This window comes from Ambystoma mexicanum, chromosome 6p (assembly GCF_040938575.1).
Source record: "Ambystoma mexicanum isolate Mex_15411 chromosome 6p, UKY_AmexF1_1, whole genome shotgun sequence".
Classification (NCBI taxonomy): domain Eukaryota; kingdom Metazoa; phylum Chordata; class Amphibia; order Caudata; family Ambystomatidae; genus Ambystoma; species Ambystoma mexicanum.
In genome coordinates this window covers 1483856125-1483872812 of record NC_090935.1, presented here as the reverse complement: position 1 = coordinate 1483872812, position 16688 = coordinate 1483856125, and the positions used below count along the sequence as shown (strand labels likewise).

Below are 16688 nucleotides of genomic sequence, written 5' to 3'. Positions count from 1 at the left end.
TGATTATGGCCTCTCGAGTATCAAGATATCATACTAATGGGAGATTCAGGACTCTTGCACTGTTATGATCTGGTATCATAAGTATGTATTGCTGAGGAATAGCTTGTGAGGGTCTGTGCTCTCTCAGTTCCAGTCATCTGGGAGGGATTATACAATTTGATTCTTGGCTTATCAACTTTTTGAGCCAGCTGCTTAAAAGTTTGGGTTAATGTAAAACCCAGATCGTACATGGCCATCCTAGCCTGCCATAATATGTTGGCCACCAATCCAGATCGCATATAGATTCTAGCCTCTGTCAGATCGTGACCGTTAGTAAATTCTACTAGGTCAACATCTGAGGAAGTTAGATTTCTTAAAGCTGGAATCTCACTCTATCAAGGACATATTATGTGCCTGGCAATTCTCGAAATATCACTGTTAGGCAGTGATGGCTTTTCAGGCCATTTAAGTTTTTGCTGGTTATCTTTTTGATGTGAGACCGTAGAAAATTGGCCGAGATTGGATCATCGGGGTAGGGGGAACCTTGTTTGTTCTTTGTAACGGTCGCTCAGATTTAGGCCATGCTATAGGACCTTGAAGTAATGCACTCAGGTCGGGAAAAGTTGCTTGGTGGATCTTTTCACCACCATGAGTTCTGTCTTGTGTTTCAGCAATATAGGAATCAATAGACATTCTTATAATGGGCCTCATTACGACCCTGGCGGTAAGGGGTTAGCGCCAGCGTTAGCTGCGCCGACCCCTTACCGCCAATTACGAGTTCCCTTTCCGCCATGGCGGTTTTTACACCTGCTTTTAGCGGGTGTAAAAAACCATGGCGGTAAGGGAACTTGGTGTTAATTACGCCACCGTAATTTACGGTGGCGTAATTAACGCCTTCCCCACTCCCATTATGCCCTATGGGGCAAAAATGGGAATGGGGAAGGGTAAATGGGGATTGGGGATTTACCGCCCCGCCAAGGTCGGAATGGGGCGGTAAATCCCCTTACCGCCATGGCGTTAACGTAGTTAGCACCATGGCGGTAAAGTCACGGCCCTGGCGGTAACTTACCGCCAGGGTCGTAATGAGGCCCAATGTCTCTTATGTCATGTGGCATGGATGGTGTAACATTGCTTGACACTGTGGCAGCCACTTGAGGTGTAGAGACCTTGTCGGTAAAAGGGACAGAGACAGATGTAATACTCTTATGCCGATCACTTGCCTGCGAATCAGAGTTGGTAGTTGGCAGGGTCATGTGCAATTGTTGTTAGTTTAATGGAGCTACCAAGGCCTTATCTTGGGGGCCTGGCCAAACTGTTACAACCTTGTGGCTAGAGGTCGAAGCTAGGTCAGGGGGCTGTAGAGGCCTAGGGTGTTCTATCTCTGCTGACTTGTGGGTAACATAAGCCTCGATAGAAGTTTGAATTTCATCTCTCAGTGTGCCAATTGATGGATGAACTGCATTCATAGTTGCTAAATTGGGTGCAACTACTGATTGGGTTACCATATTTGTGGTATCGAGTTTAGAAAATGTTGGACTCATGGACACAGAGTTCTGGAATTGCAGATTGGCCTTATTATTCACCTGGATCGGTATGTTTGCCAAAGTCAAAGCCACAAGGTCGTCTAAAGGTTTATATGCCAAAGGGATCACTGTGTGCCTCTTTGGGTCTTTAAAAGGAGTCATAGGGGCTGGTATATCTTGTTGTCTCCCCAGATGGCTCACAGCCTTTACATTTCTTCTCGCTCTCCCTCCGGCCTGCAACTGTCCAACTTTCTTGAGCGGCTTCTGACATTTCTTAGATCCATTGTCATTTGTGGATAAAAGATGCTCCCAAATCTGGCCTTGACAGTGATACCACTATTTTACAGTTTATTTAAAAATTAATTACCTGCAAATCCCTTCAGAATCCGCAGACAGTGACGTACGTACACAAATCTTAATCTTCAAAAAACATAAGTGTGGCAAATACTGCCAAAGTAGATATAGAAACAAAGGTAAATACTATACCAAATGTTGCTTTGGCTTCCCTAAACCAGTTTGAAAATGAGGACAAGTAGATAGCTTCTGTTAGACAAAGTTGAAAAGGCAAATCCGCTAAAAAACGCATACAACATTGAAAGGGACAAAGCCTCCAAGTAGATCAATGATTACAATGCCATCATTGTGCTCTTATCTAATGCAAACATGGACATGCAATACATTGCAGACAATGCCAATGCAGCTGCAAGATATGTCTCAGCCTATCTTACCAAAGCTGAGAAAACATAGCTAAAAGACCTCTGGGATAACATACCCTCTAACAAAACAGTGTTACAAAAATTGTACAGGTTCAGTAAAAAAATGCTCTGCCATAGAGAATGCAGGTGCTACTAAGATGCAGACTGTTTTACAAGTACAGCCTTATATGGCAATTCTGAACACATTGGGCCTCATTACGAGTCCGGCGGTAACCTGACGGTTTTTCCGGCTGGGTTACCGCCGGACTCGTATTACCATTCCGCCTCCGTGATTCCCGGAATTACCGGGGCATTATGACCCCGGTGTCCCGGGAATTCTGGAGGTTATATTCGGTAAATCCCCATTCCCATTGAGTCCTATAGGACTCAATGGGAATGGGGACCATTGAAACACTGGCACCATGTTGTGATTGTGCCGGTGTTTTCACGTCCGCCTGCAGGCGGGCGGTGTTAAACCCGCCAGGTCAGACCTGGTGGGAATGACACCTCCGCCTGCAGAACTCGACATCAGTCGGTCCGGAAACAACAGTGGCGCCGGGTTTGCCGCCAACGTTATTTCCGGACCGACTGGTTCGTAATAAGGCCCATTGTCTGGCTAACCCTTGGTGCAGTTTCATCTAAAAAAATAGTAATAACATTCTACAAGGTAATAGAAACAATAGCCATAAATGGTCCCAACAGCCAGGACAGTTTAAAAAACTATTTAATTGACACATACTACCTAAACAGAAATACTGCTTTGTAAAGCATGTGCCTGTATGACATCACCCAAAACTACTCATACAAAAACCATATCACACCAGATGTGACAACTGGAAAATATTCAGTCTCACCTTGAGAAGGAAGCCTACTAAAACTTACCAAACCCAGCCTAATTCAACATATAAAGCTATCATTTAAATCTCGGCAACATAGAGAACTGTATGATATGGCACTACTGCAACTTTTTTACACCTTGGAGAAAAGAACAATAATAGGTGACTATGGGCCTCATTATAAGGCTGGCGCTCCCATAATGAAGGGGGCTGGTATGGGACCGGCCCCCTTCATTCCGGGAGCACCGATTATGAGATTCCCATCGCAGGACCCGGATTGCACGCCTGGCGTGCTTTCCGGGTCCCGCAAGGGGAAGAGGGAGGCAATAATGGGCCAGATGTAATCTGCCCATTATTACCTCCCTCCCCATTCCCATTGAGCCCAATGGGGGCTCAAATGGGAATGGGGATGGGTTCCTGCAATGAGGAATTACCAGGTCCTCCTATGTCGGAGTAACCCGGTAAGTCCCCATTGCAGAAACCCGGTAATTGAGCCCGGAACGGAGGCAGCCATGGAGCTAATAGCTCCATGGCTACCTTCATTCTCGTAATAAGGCCCTATGACTCATTTGAAGCTGCATTTAAAGCAAACAAAACCAGCATGCCAAATGCCAATTTCAAACAATACAAAAAAGCTCAACTAGATAAAGACACACCTGAAGGCAGTCAACCTTCACTTACAGGAAGCAAAGAACTACTAGGAGAACCACAAATTGTAAATGAAGCAGAAATAACCATTACTGCGGTACAAAATAGCATGTCTCAATATAAACAATCTGAAGACTTGTCAGTGCTCAAATCACAGCTAAATGATAAACAACTCACCATTTATCTAGAAGCCACTGAAGAAATTGAACATGTTTTAAACATGAAACTAAAACTTGTAGCTGTAAAAATGATAAACCTCTGCTCCTGTGTGTAAGTGGTGAAGCTGGCTCTGGTAAAACTTTCTTAATTAAAATAACCAGTACATTTCTACAAAACTTGACACCCTGTTGTTAACAGCCCCCACAGGTTTATCTGCTTGCAACATAGGAGGTTTAACTTTACTACTGCCCCTTCCGGTAGAACACAAAAACAAATTAGAATACTACTGAAGTATGTTGCTGAGAGGGAGTAGAATGGCCTTAATGCACAGCAGGCCTGGTTGGATGCCTGCCTGAATGCCCTTGTGAGTGATTGCTTGCCTGAGTGTGATCCAGCAGAGTGAATGAGAGACAGAACAGTATATCTGGTGGCCCCTCACTGTTGGAAATTGTTCAGAAGCTGAAGTTGATACTGGAAGCTTACCCTTGAAGCCCGCTGGAAGAAGAATTGCTGCTGCTATCCTTCGCTAATATGAAAGCTGTGTGACTGTCAAGGGACTGATCCAAGAGAGGACCTGGCTAGGAGACCTCTTCCCCAGCTACGAGGGACCATTGTGCACCAGCTGACATGGGGACCACCCCAGAATCACGAAGCAAAACACCCAGGCATTGAAGTCCATCACCGTTGACGAGGAACCTCGTCGACCAGAGCTGCAATGCTCCATTGCCTAAGACATTTGAAACAAGGACTCCCTAGTTCATCCCCGACAAGCGTTTTGTCCCACTGGAGAAAGTCAAGGCCGCCGACGACTGAGGAGAATCTGCCGGTGGGTTTCCCGGCACCCGAAGACCAGAGAGACGCTGACGACGATGTTGACTACAACCTTGGACAATAATATTTTTCTATTTGACAAACAATTTTTTAGACAAAAGCAGGGAGTCGCCATGGGCGCTAAGTACGCACCTGCACTTGTCAACCTCTTTATGAGTATGTTCGAGGACAAATATGTTTATACAGACCAAGTAGCACAAAACAAGATTGTAATGTGGACTAGGTTTATTGACAACAATTTATTAATTTGGAATGGCAATGAACAAGAGCTTACTGATTTCAAGGATCATTTAAACAACAATGATGAAGGGACTTTTTTGTCAGGACCATCTAGTAGTACCAGTTTAGACTTCCTTGATCTTACAATATATTTGAGAGAAGATAAATTGTTCACCAAAACTTTCCGCAAACAGACAGAAGCAAATACTACCCTCTACGCTACAAGCTGCCATCAGAAATCAGTAATCAACAACATACCGAAAGGTGAATTTGTGAGAGCTTGTAGGAATGGCACCAACAACACTGACTTTCTACAGGAATGTGAGCTACTTAAACATAGATTTGTCCGTAGAGGCTACAACAAAAACTGCATAAAATCTAAATATGTAAAAGTGAACAAAATACACAGGGATGTAACACTAACCCCTAAAAATCGACCCCGAGAAGAGGAACACAAAAAGTAAGCTTCATCACAACCTTTTCACACAATGATTTTGAAATAAGGAAAATATTAAAGAAAAACTGGCATTTACTCAAACTGGACGAACACCTCGCAGATTTCATCGATGATGAGCCCAAATTAATTTTCAAAAGGCTAAAACTTTGAAATCAAGCTTAAGCCCATCACTACTCCCTCAAATGCCAAAGCCAAGAGCAATACACTGGTTACCAAGTGCACCAAATGGATTCAAGAAATGTGGATTTTGTAGCATGTGTAGATACGCGCACCCTGACACAGATGTTTTCACGGACCCAAGGGGAACAACTACTGCAATTAAAGACATTATTAACTGTTGCAGCAAATATACTGTATATGCCATAATATGTACATGCAAACGGATATACATCGGTAGCACCATACGTGAGCTTAGATTCAGAATACGAGAACATTTATTTTCATGGAATTGGCAAACTGGATACAACTGTGCCACTGGCACAACACTGGCAGAGGAAACACCAAACGGATCATAAAACCAATTTGCGATTCATTGGCCTCAAACAGGCTCGCCTGGAAGAAAGAGGAGGAAACAGAGAAGTCCTCCTTCGCCAGTTGGAAGCCCACCTTATTTGGAAGTTCAGAGCGACTGAGTTTGGACTCAATCAAGAACATGAGATGAGCCATTTTCTTTAACTCATGACTAACACAGATGTCACATGTGTATATGGTATATTCCTAAATAACTTAGAATGCACTCACATATGTGAATTATTCCAACCCATGTACTTTGGACGCATTTAATGTCCGTTATTGTCCCTTTGGACTCAGTCATGTCATTATTTGTAATAATGATTGAGACAACAACAAAACTGTGCCTGACTAAGATAATAGATATTTGCGAGGGCTATATCCCCACTTTATGGGTATTCTTGCGCTGTGATAATTTGTGGTTACACCAACCTTTGTGTTTGGGAAGTATTTAATGTCTGTTCTTTGCCCTTTGGACGTTATGGGCATTTTTCTTGCGTTGTGATAATATACCTAACTGCAAACCTAGCCCCTTCGTAGCACCCAGATATATATTCACCACACAATATATGTGGTTTATTTTACCAAATAGAAGATTAATGCATAGAGAACAGTAGTACTGAGAAACAATAACACAATAATTTTATTTAGCGTAACGCTGTTTTAGGTATTACTTATGTGGTTACATGTATTTACTCATATAGTCCAAGTTTTACGAACCATAATATATATTGGTAAATGGGACCTTAAATTATCATCCCACATTTTGTACAGCTTGCAATGCACAGAAACCTAGTTCAAAGATGGCGCCCCTGGTGCCCCAACTGAAGAGGAACAAACTAAAGAAGGACTAAAGTTGCCACGGCAACTCATACATACCCTAGGCAGGACTGCTGATGCAAAGACCAGACGGCAGGAGACGTTGAGTGAGACTGAGGTAAGCCACCTAGTTCATCCAACGTGACATGCAGTAATGGACTGAACTCGTGTCTCTTATTAATATTTGAGAACTTGAGATCACGGGTGGGGGTGGATCCGTGTAGCGGTTGGGCGTTCGCGCCCGCAGTACCTTTGGGTGCCGCGGCTGTGGATGTGCGGGTGCTGTGCGGGTTTGCTTATTACACGTGAACCTCCGGTATTGAGAGTGACTTTAATTACTAAGACAAGTACTGTGCACAAAACATATAAATTATCAATGACTCTATATATATATAAGGAAGATTGTTGATTGTCTTCAATTTGGTCTATTTGCACATACATAAGCAACATTTGTATGGCTTAAGTGGCTATATGAACAAAAATAGTTTACATTCTTCAATTCAATACATTTTTGTCACGCCATTTATATCTGGTATTTGAAGTTTCGACATGCCATACTATGCCGGGTGTTTTGATCACCATGGGGTAGCCTGTACAGTATGCCAACTGGCCTTTAACATATGACCTCTAATCTGACTCTATACAGGGGGATTTATCCCGTGACCTTTCATGTTGCCATCTTGAATTGAAAAATGTTGATATGGACGATAGGTAAGGTTCCCAAAACAACAATTAAAAACAATTATGTTAAACAAATGGAAGATATATTACACAGAGACGACATGATCATATATTTTGTACTAATTGGATGTTCTGTCTTTGTTTACTCTTTCTTTTCTATATGTCCCTCAAACCTCCACCCCCTACACCCCTCCTTGTTTTTCTGTGACTTGTAACTGTATTTGGGCAATTTACCAAAACCATTTTCCTGTTTTTCATTTTATATTGAATGTACTCATGGATGTTGAATGCCAAATAATTCATTGCCTGTGAATGTTCTTTGATATTCTATCATGTCAGCTAAAATTAGCCCTGATTTGAAAAAGACACCTGTGTGTCGAAACATGTGTTATCTAAAAAGGGCAACCTATTAAATGCATATACTTCACTCAAGATACAATGTGGCACAGTTTCTAAAGTGTGGAGCCTTCTGTCTAGCGTCACTCATCATAAGGCTGGCGCTCCCGTAATGAAGGGGGCTGGTATGGGACCGGCCCCCTTCATTCCGGGAGCACAAATTATGAGCTTCCATCGCGGGACCCGAATCGCACGATAAGTCCCCATTGCAGGAACCCGGTAACGGAGCCCAAGCTAATAGCTCCATGGCTACCTCCATTCTCGTAATGAGGCCCTATGACTAATTTGAAGCTGCATTCAAAGCAAATAAAACCAGCATGCCAAATTCCAATTTCAAACAACACAAATAAGCTCAACTAGATAAAGACACACCTGAAGGCAGGCAACCTTCACTTACAGGAAGCAAAGAACTACTAGGAGAACCACAAATTCTAAATGAAGCAGAAATAACCATGACTGAGGTACAAAATACCATGTGTCAATATAAACAATCTGAAGAAGACTTGTCAGTGCTCAATTCACAGCTATATGATAAACAACTCACCATTTTTCTAGAAGCCACTGAAGAAATTGAACATGTTTTAAACATGAAACTAAAACTTGTAGCTGTACAAATGATAAACCTCTGCTCCTGTGTGTGAGTGGTGAAGCTGGCTCTGGTAAAACTTTCTTAATTAAAATAACCAGTACATTTTTACAAAACTTGACACCCTGTTGTTAACAGCCCCCACAGATTTATCTGCTTGCAACATAGGAGGTTTACCTTTACACTGACTGCTGCTCCTTCCAGTAGAACACAAAAACAAATTAGAATACTACTGAAGTGTGTTGCTGAGAGGGAGTAGAATGGCCTGAATGCACAGTGGGCCTGATTGGCTGCCTGCCTGAATGCCCTTGTGAGTGATTGCTTGCCTGAGTGTGACCCAGCAGAGTGAATGAGAGACAGAACAGTATAACTGGTGGCCTCTCACATTGGAAATTGTTCAGAAGCTGAAGTTGATACTTGAAGCTTACCCTTGAAGCCAGCTGGAAGAAGAATTGCTGCTGCTGTCCTTCGCTAATATTAAAGCTGTGTGACTGTCAAGGAACTGATCCAAGAGAGGACCTGGCTAGGAGACCTCTTCCCCAGCTACGAGGGACCATCGTGCACCAGCTGACCTTTGCCAAAGCTCCCTGGAAGTCAATCCTCGAAAGGCTGCTGACCGGAAATGGGGACCGCCCCGGAATCACGAAGCAAAATGCCCAGACATTGAAGTCCATTACCGTCGACGATGAACCTCGTCGACCGGAGCTGCAATGCTCCATTGCCTAAGACATTTGAAACAAAGACTCCCTAGTTCATCCCCGACAAGCATTTTGTCCCACTGGAGAAAGTCAAGACCGCTGTCGACTGAGGAGAACCTGCCTGTGGGTTTCCCGGCACCCGAAGACCACAGAGATGCTGACGACCCGACGTCCTTGCTGGGCCAAACTTCTTCATTAACTCTTTGCGGAAACAAATTCTCATCATCGAGGTGCACCACACGCCTCAGCTTGCAGGACGTTTTTGACCGATCGTCAATGAGCACTGCAAGAACCAAAGCTGCTGCCGCAATGACAGTGTTCACCCTTTTCTTCACCGACTCTCAATGACTCGTGGCTCCGGCCTTAAAGGGAGTGCACTCAAGAATGACCCATTGATGACTCATTGAAGAACTCTATGAAACCAAGTACCTTAGGGTTTTGGAACCTTGTAGAAGGAATCTAGACTATATTGAGCATGAATGATATGATATGATATGATATGATATGATATGGCATTTATAACATGCCTATACACAAATGATTGGACTGGGCTTGTCAAATACGCTTTATTTACAGGTTGCCCAGGTGGGGGGAGCTCGCACAGAACTGTCTCTAAGTAGACAGGGGACTGTTTGCCATTGCTTGATTTAACTAGCTTTCTTTCTGTGTCTATCGTTGATTCGTCTTATAATCTGGTTTGTATGCCATTATATAACTGTTAGCAGTTGATGCATTTCAAAGGATATCGATAGTTAAGAGTGGTATCACGTAGACCTGTATATATTTGCCATTATAGTATTGCCAGAATACAAAGTGTGCTATTGTGATTGTGTCTATAACATTAACCTTATTTATATAAAGACTGTGTTTTCACTAACATAGTGTGTGGGCATTCCTTTGTGGGTGCTTGGGGACTACACTGTACTTAAGAACTAGCTGCATCACCTCCTGAGAGCTTAAGCCTTGATTGCTCGTCCATAGCTACCTTATAGAGAATCTTGGTTGGGGTGCTATTTTCTTCGACTCTGCCATAAAGAGGGCAGGAGTACAGATACCCCCCAGTCTTTGCAAACACCAGTAAAAGGTCAACCTATTTTCAAAACATTAGGACACAAGCAATGCCACAACACACTCAGCAGCATTGGAAATGTACATCTCTGGCAACATTTTAGTACAGAGAAATAACTCAAAACAGTCTGCAGACCTCACCCATGCTAACATTTTAAAAAGCATTAGAACTTGTCTGCTTACTAATGCAAAAATAACATCTTAAATAGTAGACTAATCCATGAGCTATATGGGTGAAATACATCTGCTCCTGATGTCATGGAACAATTAACTCAACAAAATATAAAGGGGCTGATTCATGGAATTATGTGCGCCGAAAAACGGGCTTTGTGCGCCATTCTGCTCACAAATCCCCATTTGTGAAACAGGGATTTGCGGGCAGAATGGCATACAAACACCCGTTTTTCGGCGCACATAATTCCATGAATCAGCCTCTAAATGTCTGTCCTTAATGCCAACCCTTGCAAGCTGTAGTCATTTAACAATAATATGTTAAGAAAGCAAAAATGCAACCCATGATGTATATCAGATCCACAGACAAACTAGAAGTGCACAGCATGACACTCCCTATGTGTCAACAAACAACAACACAACTAAATAGCTTAGAAAAATGTATCTCCAACCCAGCTTGATTGGAGAAAATGTTAACTTTGTGTCTAAACTGCACAGCAATTCTAAAAGGTAACCTTGATGTAGAACAAGGTTTAGTCAATGGACAAATTGGTACAGTTGTTGGCTTCCAAACATATCCACATGATAACAACATTCAATTTGTCAATATACACTTTGACAAACACGCAGAAGTTAGACAAATTGGCTGAAAAATAGCATGTTTCCTTCTTTTCAAAGGCATGTATGTACGCAGAGAACAAGTCTCTTTTTCTGTTGCATATGTTGTCATTATTCACAAATCTCATGGTCTAACCCTAGATCACGCATTGATTGACATTGGCAGCTCAGTCTTAAAAGAAGATATGAGTAACGTAGCACTTTCATGTCTCTATACACTCAATGGCTATTCCTAGTTAACATTGATGCAAACAAATTCAACAGTGACATTCCATGCATCATAGAATACAGCAGGCTATGTGTACTGTACACCCCTATCTAGATATGTACCCTGTACCTCAAAAAAGAAAACTTTAAAAAAGAAAACTAATACAAACTGAACCTACAATAGATGCCCCAACAATACCACTACCACGAAAGAAACAGAGAGCAAATGCTTCTCCATCAAATAATACAACCACAACACTCAAAGTCACGTCCATCAGAAGAGAAAGAGAGAAATACCTACTCTCCCAAAAAATCTGTAGGCCCATCAAACGATGCAGAGGCACAACTCTCTGGTCCATTCAAATTCAGCAACACAACTGGAGTAAATTCCTATGCAAATGTAACAATCCATTTTCTCTTCCAATTTCCACCAATTGTTCACAACATTTACTTAAATGGCTTGGACCAGTTGTGTTTGAAAATGATAATCCTTCATAGAAATGCCACAAGTAATCCTTACAGTGTCTCAGTTATAAGGCAAGAACTGGACTACTGTAAAGGAAAGGTAAACGTTACCATAAACACATAAGAAGATCCTCAAGAATTCCTAATGTACTTACTACAAGTACTGGAATCTAAAAACATCCCTATAAATGAAATCTTCCAGATTTCATACTTGTGAAAACATACATGCACTCTCTGCAACCATGTTTCGCTAGAGCACAGCCCTAATGATCAACTTGTATTTGTATCCATACCAAATTGTAAATCCATTCCATTTTACCAGCTCCTGCAGAATGCAAATCATGGCATATTATGCTTTTTTTGCAGTTCAGACACTCGTTCCAGCATACAAATAAACTCCCATAGCCAATATGTCATACTAATGCTTCTAAGGTACAATGCAGATGGTACTATAAATAACTGTAAACTCACCAGCCTTGCACACAGCCATGTCTATTGGCAAGAAAACCTTGACAACACTAGGCATAAAATACCACACTGGTGCCACAACTACTTCAAGGCACTATGCAGCAAATTTAAAAAAAGAAGTGGGTGATTTGAATGTAAGGACAGCAGCAAACCTAACAAATGCCTACTTAATATTTCTTCAACCCAAATGTACCCACTAAACTGTAGCACAATCAGCAGTTAGAATATGCCAACAGGTATCTGACTACAATTATAATTTTAAAAGTCAATCTAATTAGAATACGCCAACAGGTATCCAACTACCTCAAAAATATCCTTCATTGCAATACACTTCAAATACGCTATCACAATTCTTGTTACTACAACACTTCGTCTAAAGGCTAATGCAGTTAGAATATGCCAACAGGTATCTAACTACCTTAAACATTCCCTTAATCACAACATGCTTCAAGCAAACATACTATCACACTTACACTGACATAATTGTAATCTTTTTTAAAAATCCTGTATGGATTTCTTTTCCCAATGACCCAATGACAATTTAATGTCAATGCAACAACAATGTATCATACACTAATGTACCAAACATAGTGAATAGAATGTACTGTTTATGAGGGTCAACACAAATAAAATGTATATGTAATATTGTATGCAATAAAAGCTCTTAAACTATCCTGCTTAACAAATTATACTGTTTATTTCTCCAGAGAAAAATTAACCGAGACACCAGCTTTATCACTGCTTGCAACCAAGTAACCATACCAGGTATAAACAATAAATATTGCATAAGCACTATCCTCAATCGTACTACAATAATAAATACCATATACAGTTCAATTATGTCATTCCACCATATTACAAACACTTTATACTTCCGCTTCATTACCTATAATTACTATACACATATTACTATTGTGGTGGTTTTTGACAGTGGCCACAACCACCACAGTAGAATTAAACAATAAAACAACTAGGTACAATACACATTCAAATAACAAAACTCACCCTCGGCCCTGCAATTGAAATGATGTCTGCGGACACCAAAAGTGACTGTGGACTAGGTGGCACCTGCAAACCCTTTTTTCACCTATTAAATTAGCTCCATGTCATCTTTATTCCACTCCCCTACCCTTTCTATGCCCTCTTTCAGCCATCAAATAACCCTAAATTTGTTTTCCAAACTGTTTGTTCACAATCGTAGACTAGCGCACTGTCTGAGGAGCGAACAGCTGTTTTTCACCTAGAAAAACAGCTCTGTATCATCTTTATTGAACCCTTACAACCTTTTCTAGCTCTTCTCTTGCTCACCAAATAACCCAAAATAAGTTTTCTAGGCTTTTTCCCCACTGCACTAATCAAACATAGCGGTGGTTTCCCAAAATGTGACGCACCTCATGTTTTTCACACTCCAGTCAGCGGGCATGTCCGATATCTGCGAACATCATGCCGCCCCCTAATTGGTTCACGGGGCTATCCTCGCAGCAAATAGGGAAGTGAGTCTGCAGACCGGACCCATATATCCCTTTTCATTCCAACTTTTTGGCCATTTTCAAATAAATACTGCACGGATTTACACAAAACTTACAAAAGAATGCTTTTGGGACCAAGCCGCCGCTCTTGACGCACATTTGGTGAAAATTCGTGTCTGTGAGAATTTCCACATATTTTGGGACCACCTCTATAACATTGCCCCCCCTTTAACAAAACCACCCCAAACCTCAAAGAATCATTCCGAGGGGGCCATCAACTTTTTTTGCAGGGTTTGTTGAGGATTGTTCCGGGGTGTAAAGTAATAAGCCGCCCACAAAATGCTCTTTCTATCAGTTGAACAACTTAACCATAACTACACAGTCACTACCGCAGGCCGTCTAATGCTCATTGTATATGGACAAAGGTTAATTTATTATGTGATCCCTCCTCTAACTACCTGTTATAATTAATAATCCCTAACTTACCATTAGCATATCTTTTTCCGCCTCCAATTTAGTATATTCTGTGTAGCAATTATCATACAGTTGTTCCATTTTCTCGAGCTTGGCCACTCTGTGCCAATAAGACAGACGTTCTCCTCGATAATTCATTGTGAGGTTCTCTACCTGCAAAACAAAGCCACATATTTATATGTATATTACAATGTGAATTAATGTTTGATAGAATAAAATCATATCAATTAAATCAAGGTAGACCAACATTTTCTTGGACCTTGTTTTTTGCCACATGATATGCCCATGCCCTGTAAACTAAATATAGGTTCAATGTCTTGAGCACAAATTGAAAGCAAATACAGTTTCACAACAGTAATCCCACTAGGTGGACAGATCTTAGGTCTAATTAATTAACAGAATTGAATAACATTCTCTTTGTAAGTGAATGGGGGTTGCCTTCTGTAAAAAATATAAATACTAGTGACAGGCATGGTGAAGGAGTTATGCCAACTCTGACAAATGTATTTAAAAACAAAAATATGCTAACTTCTTGAGTGTGAACTTTCACCTTTGAGGTGAATTTTGTTTTTGGCAACTTAAAACTGTCTCATGCCTAACCTAAATAGATGGTTTCAAACAGCAAACTTAAAAAAGGTGGGAAATGTATGTTTTTCAGATTCTTCCCAGAGAGGCAATAATCCTGGGAGTATGTTACGTATGTGGGTGTCAGCACCTAAAGGTAGCCTCCTTGTCTGTTGCCTTTAAATCTAGATGCACAGGCTAACATGGCAGAGGATACGCGAAGGGTGAACTCAGGTACACAGAAGTTAAGTGTAGGTACCAGAACGGCTGGTCCACAATCCTGAGCGCTTTGTAGGAGATATATATTACAGTGGAACTATATAGTTAATTAGAGTAAGGACCAAATCTGAGGCCACCATTCTGTGCACATGTACTTTTTGCAGCATCCACATTTTTGAGGGTGTGGACTAACAGGAAAAAAAGAGAATTATGGTCCAAGCTCAATCATATTTTGTTGCAGGAGAATTTAGTTTGATAGGGTCTATTCACGTTTCTGCCTCATTTTGTACTGTCTCGAAAATGAGTATCAAAAGCACTTATGGGGCTTTTGGGAAATATAATGGGCATATTTCGATAATTGAAACATATTTTAAGTTCATGCTGTACATTTTAAAAGATCACATGGAGAGTGCTTTAGCCAGGAAACTAACCAAGGTGGAGCTTTACGAATCATTAAGTCAAGAGTTCTGCAAGGCTTGTATGACAGTCGATTCAGATTGTTCACATATAGAGCATGAAGGGCTGTTGCCGACTATGCCTTTAAGTTTACGTTATTGTACTGTTATTGATTGTTGAGTGATTATTTCATTTTTTACATTGTTATGTAGATTATGACTTTATGGAATTATATCAGAAAAAAGCTTTACAAAAAACATAAACAAAGAAGGTCTCTTCTGGATCAAACAGGCAGCCAGTTTAGAGAGTGCAGGCGCTGGGAGATGCAGTTGACATATCACAGCCTTGATGTCATGCGTGCTGCCGCATTTCCCACCCTCTGCAGGCGCTGAACTAGATTCAAGGGAATTCCCAAGAAGATGCGGTTAGCATAATCTAGGTGTGAAATGACCAACACAGTTACTTGTACATTGCCTGTGAATGGGTGAAATTTTGACCATAGATATCAACTGTGGTGGGGGCCTTTGACAGTGTATTGTCAAACAAGGTTGTTATTCTTTTTGGTCAGGTTAGGGCTTATACCAAGTTGTTTCTGGGAAGAAATTTCGATAGAGCAGGAGTTAGGTGGTACAGGCACAAGCAAGATCTTATTTGTTGGGGGGCATTTTAACTTGTTTTCCCCATAGATAGATCAATGGACAGGATACATTGCATTTTTAAATGGGTGGCAAGTGTAAAGCAAACATGGCTAGACTTTGTGAACTTTTTTGTTTGCCAAGACTTGGGACATTTTCTATTTTAGCTTAAATTGTAATTGTAATGGGTTATTTATAACACGCTTACTACCCAGAGGTTTTTAAGCGCGGACCCGAGGATCGAACCTATGTTGCTCCGCATGTCTGGCTTCCAATACAAGTACGTTGCCCCTGAGCAAATCTCCAGAGACTTGGGTTAGCTAGCAGCCTAGGGACTTGTTAAGAAAAGGATTGGGATATTTCTGTTGGCCAACCATTTCGGTAACGAGGTGTACTTGGCTGGGCAAGGACTCTTTAAGATTAGGTTACACACTTTAAGCCCGATTCATGGAATTATTTGCGTGAAAAATGTAGATGTGCGCGCCTTTCTGCCCGAAAATCCCCATACTTCAAACAGGGATTTTCGGGCAGAAAGGCGTGCAAATCAGCGTTTTTCACGCAAATAATTCCATGAATCAGGCTGTCAATGTTTTGGGCCAGCACTAATGGAGGTGTTGGATACACCAGGGATATCTCCCTTTATGTTGCCCAATCCCTAACACGGTTTTACTAGGAACCTATTTTTTATTTGTAGATCTGCCCTCAGGTTCTAAAGGGTTTTGGTCTAATCACTTGCCTGACTTAACACAGAATGTATGTACTTTTAAGACACTACTACTGCATCCCTTATATTATTTCTCAACCTTCCCAAGGGTGTACAGATAGATACGAAGGAGTGACACACATAGAAGTGTTCCAGTTAGGAAGTTTACTTATTTTAATGTAATTCTATTAATA

General features: G+C 41.3%; 1 protein-coding gene across 2 annotated transcripts in view; it reads right to left on the bottom strand.

Annotated features, from left to right (window-relative positions):
• Nucleotides 1-16688, bottom strand: part of LOC138511073 (coiled-coil domain-containing protein 158-like) — a 1302957-nt gene that overhangs the window by 983031 nt on the left and 303238 nt on the right. For both annotated transcript variants that reach the window (XM_069626572.1, XM_069626573.1), the window contains exon 3: nucleotides 13990-14130. In XM_069626572.1, coding sequence (XP_069482673.1) covers nucleotides 13990-14130 — 141 coding nt within the window. The remainder of the gene's footprint in view (nucleotides 1-13989; nucleotides 14131-16688) is intronic.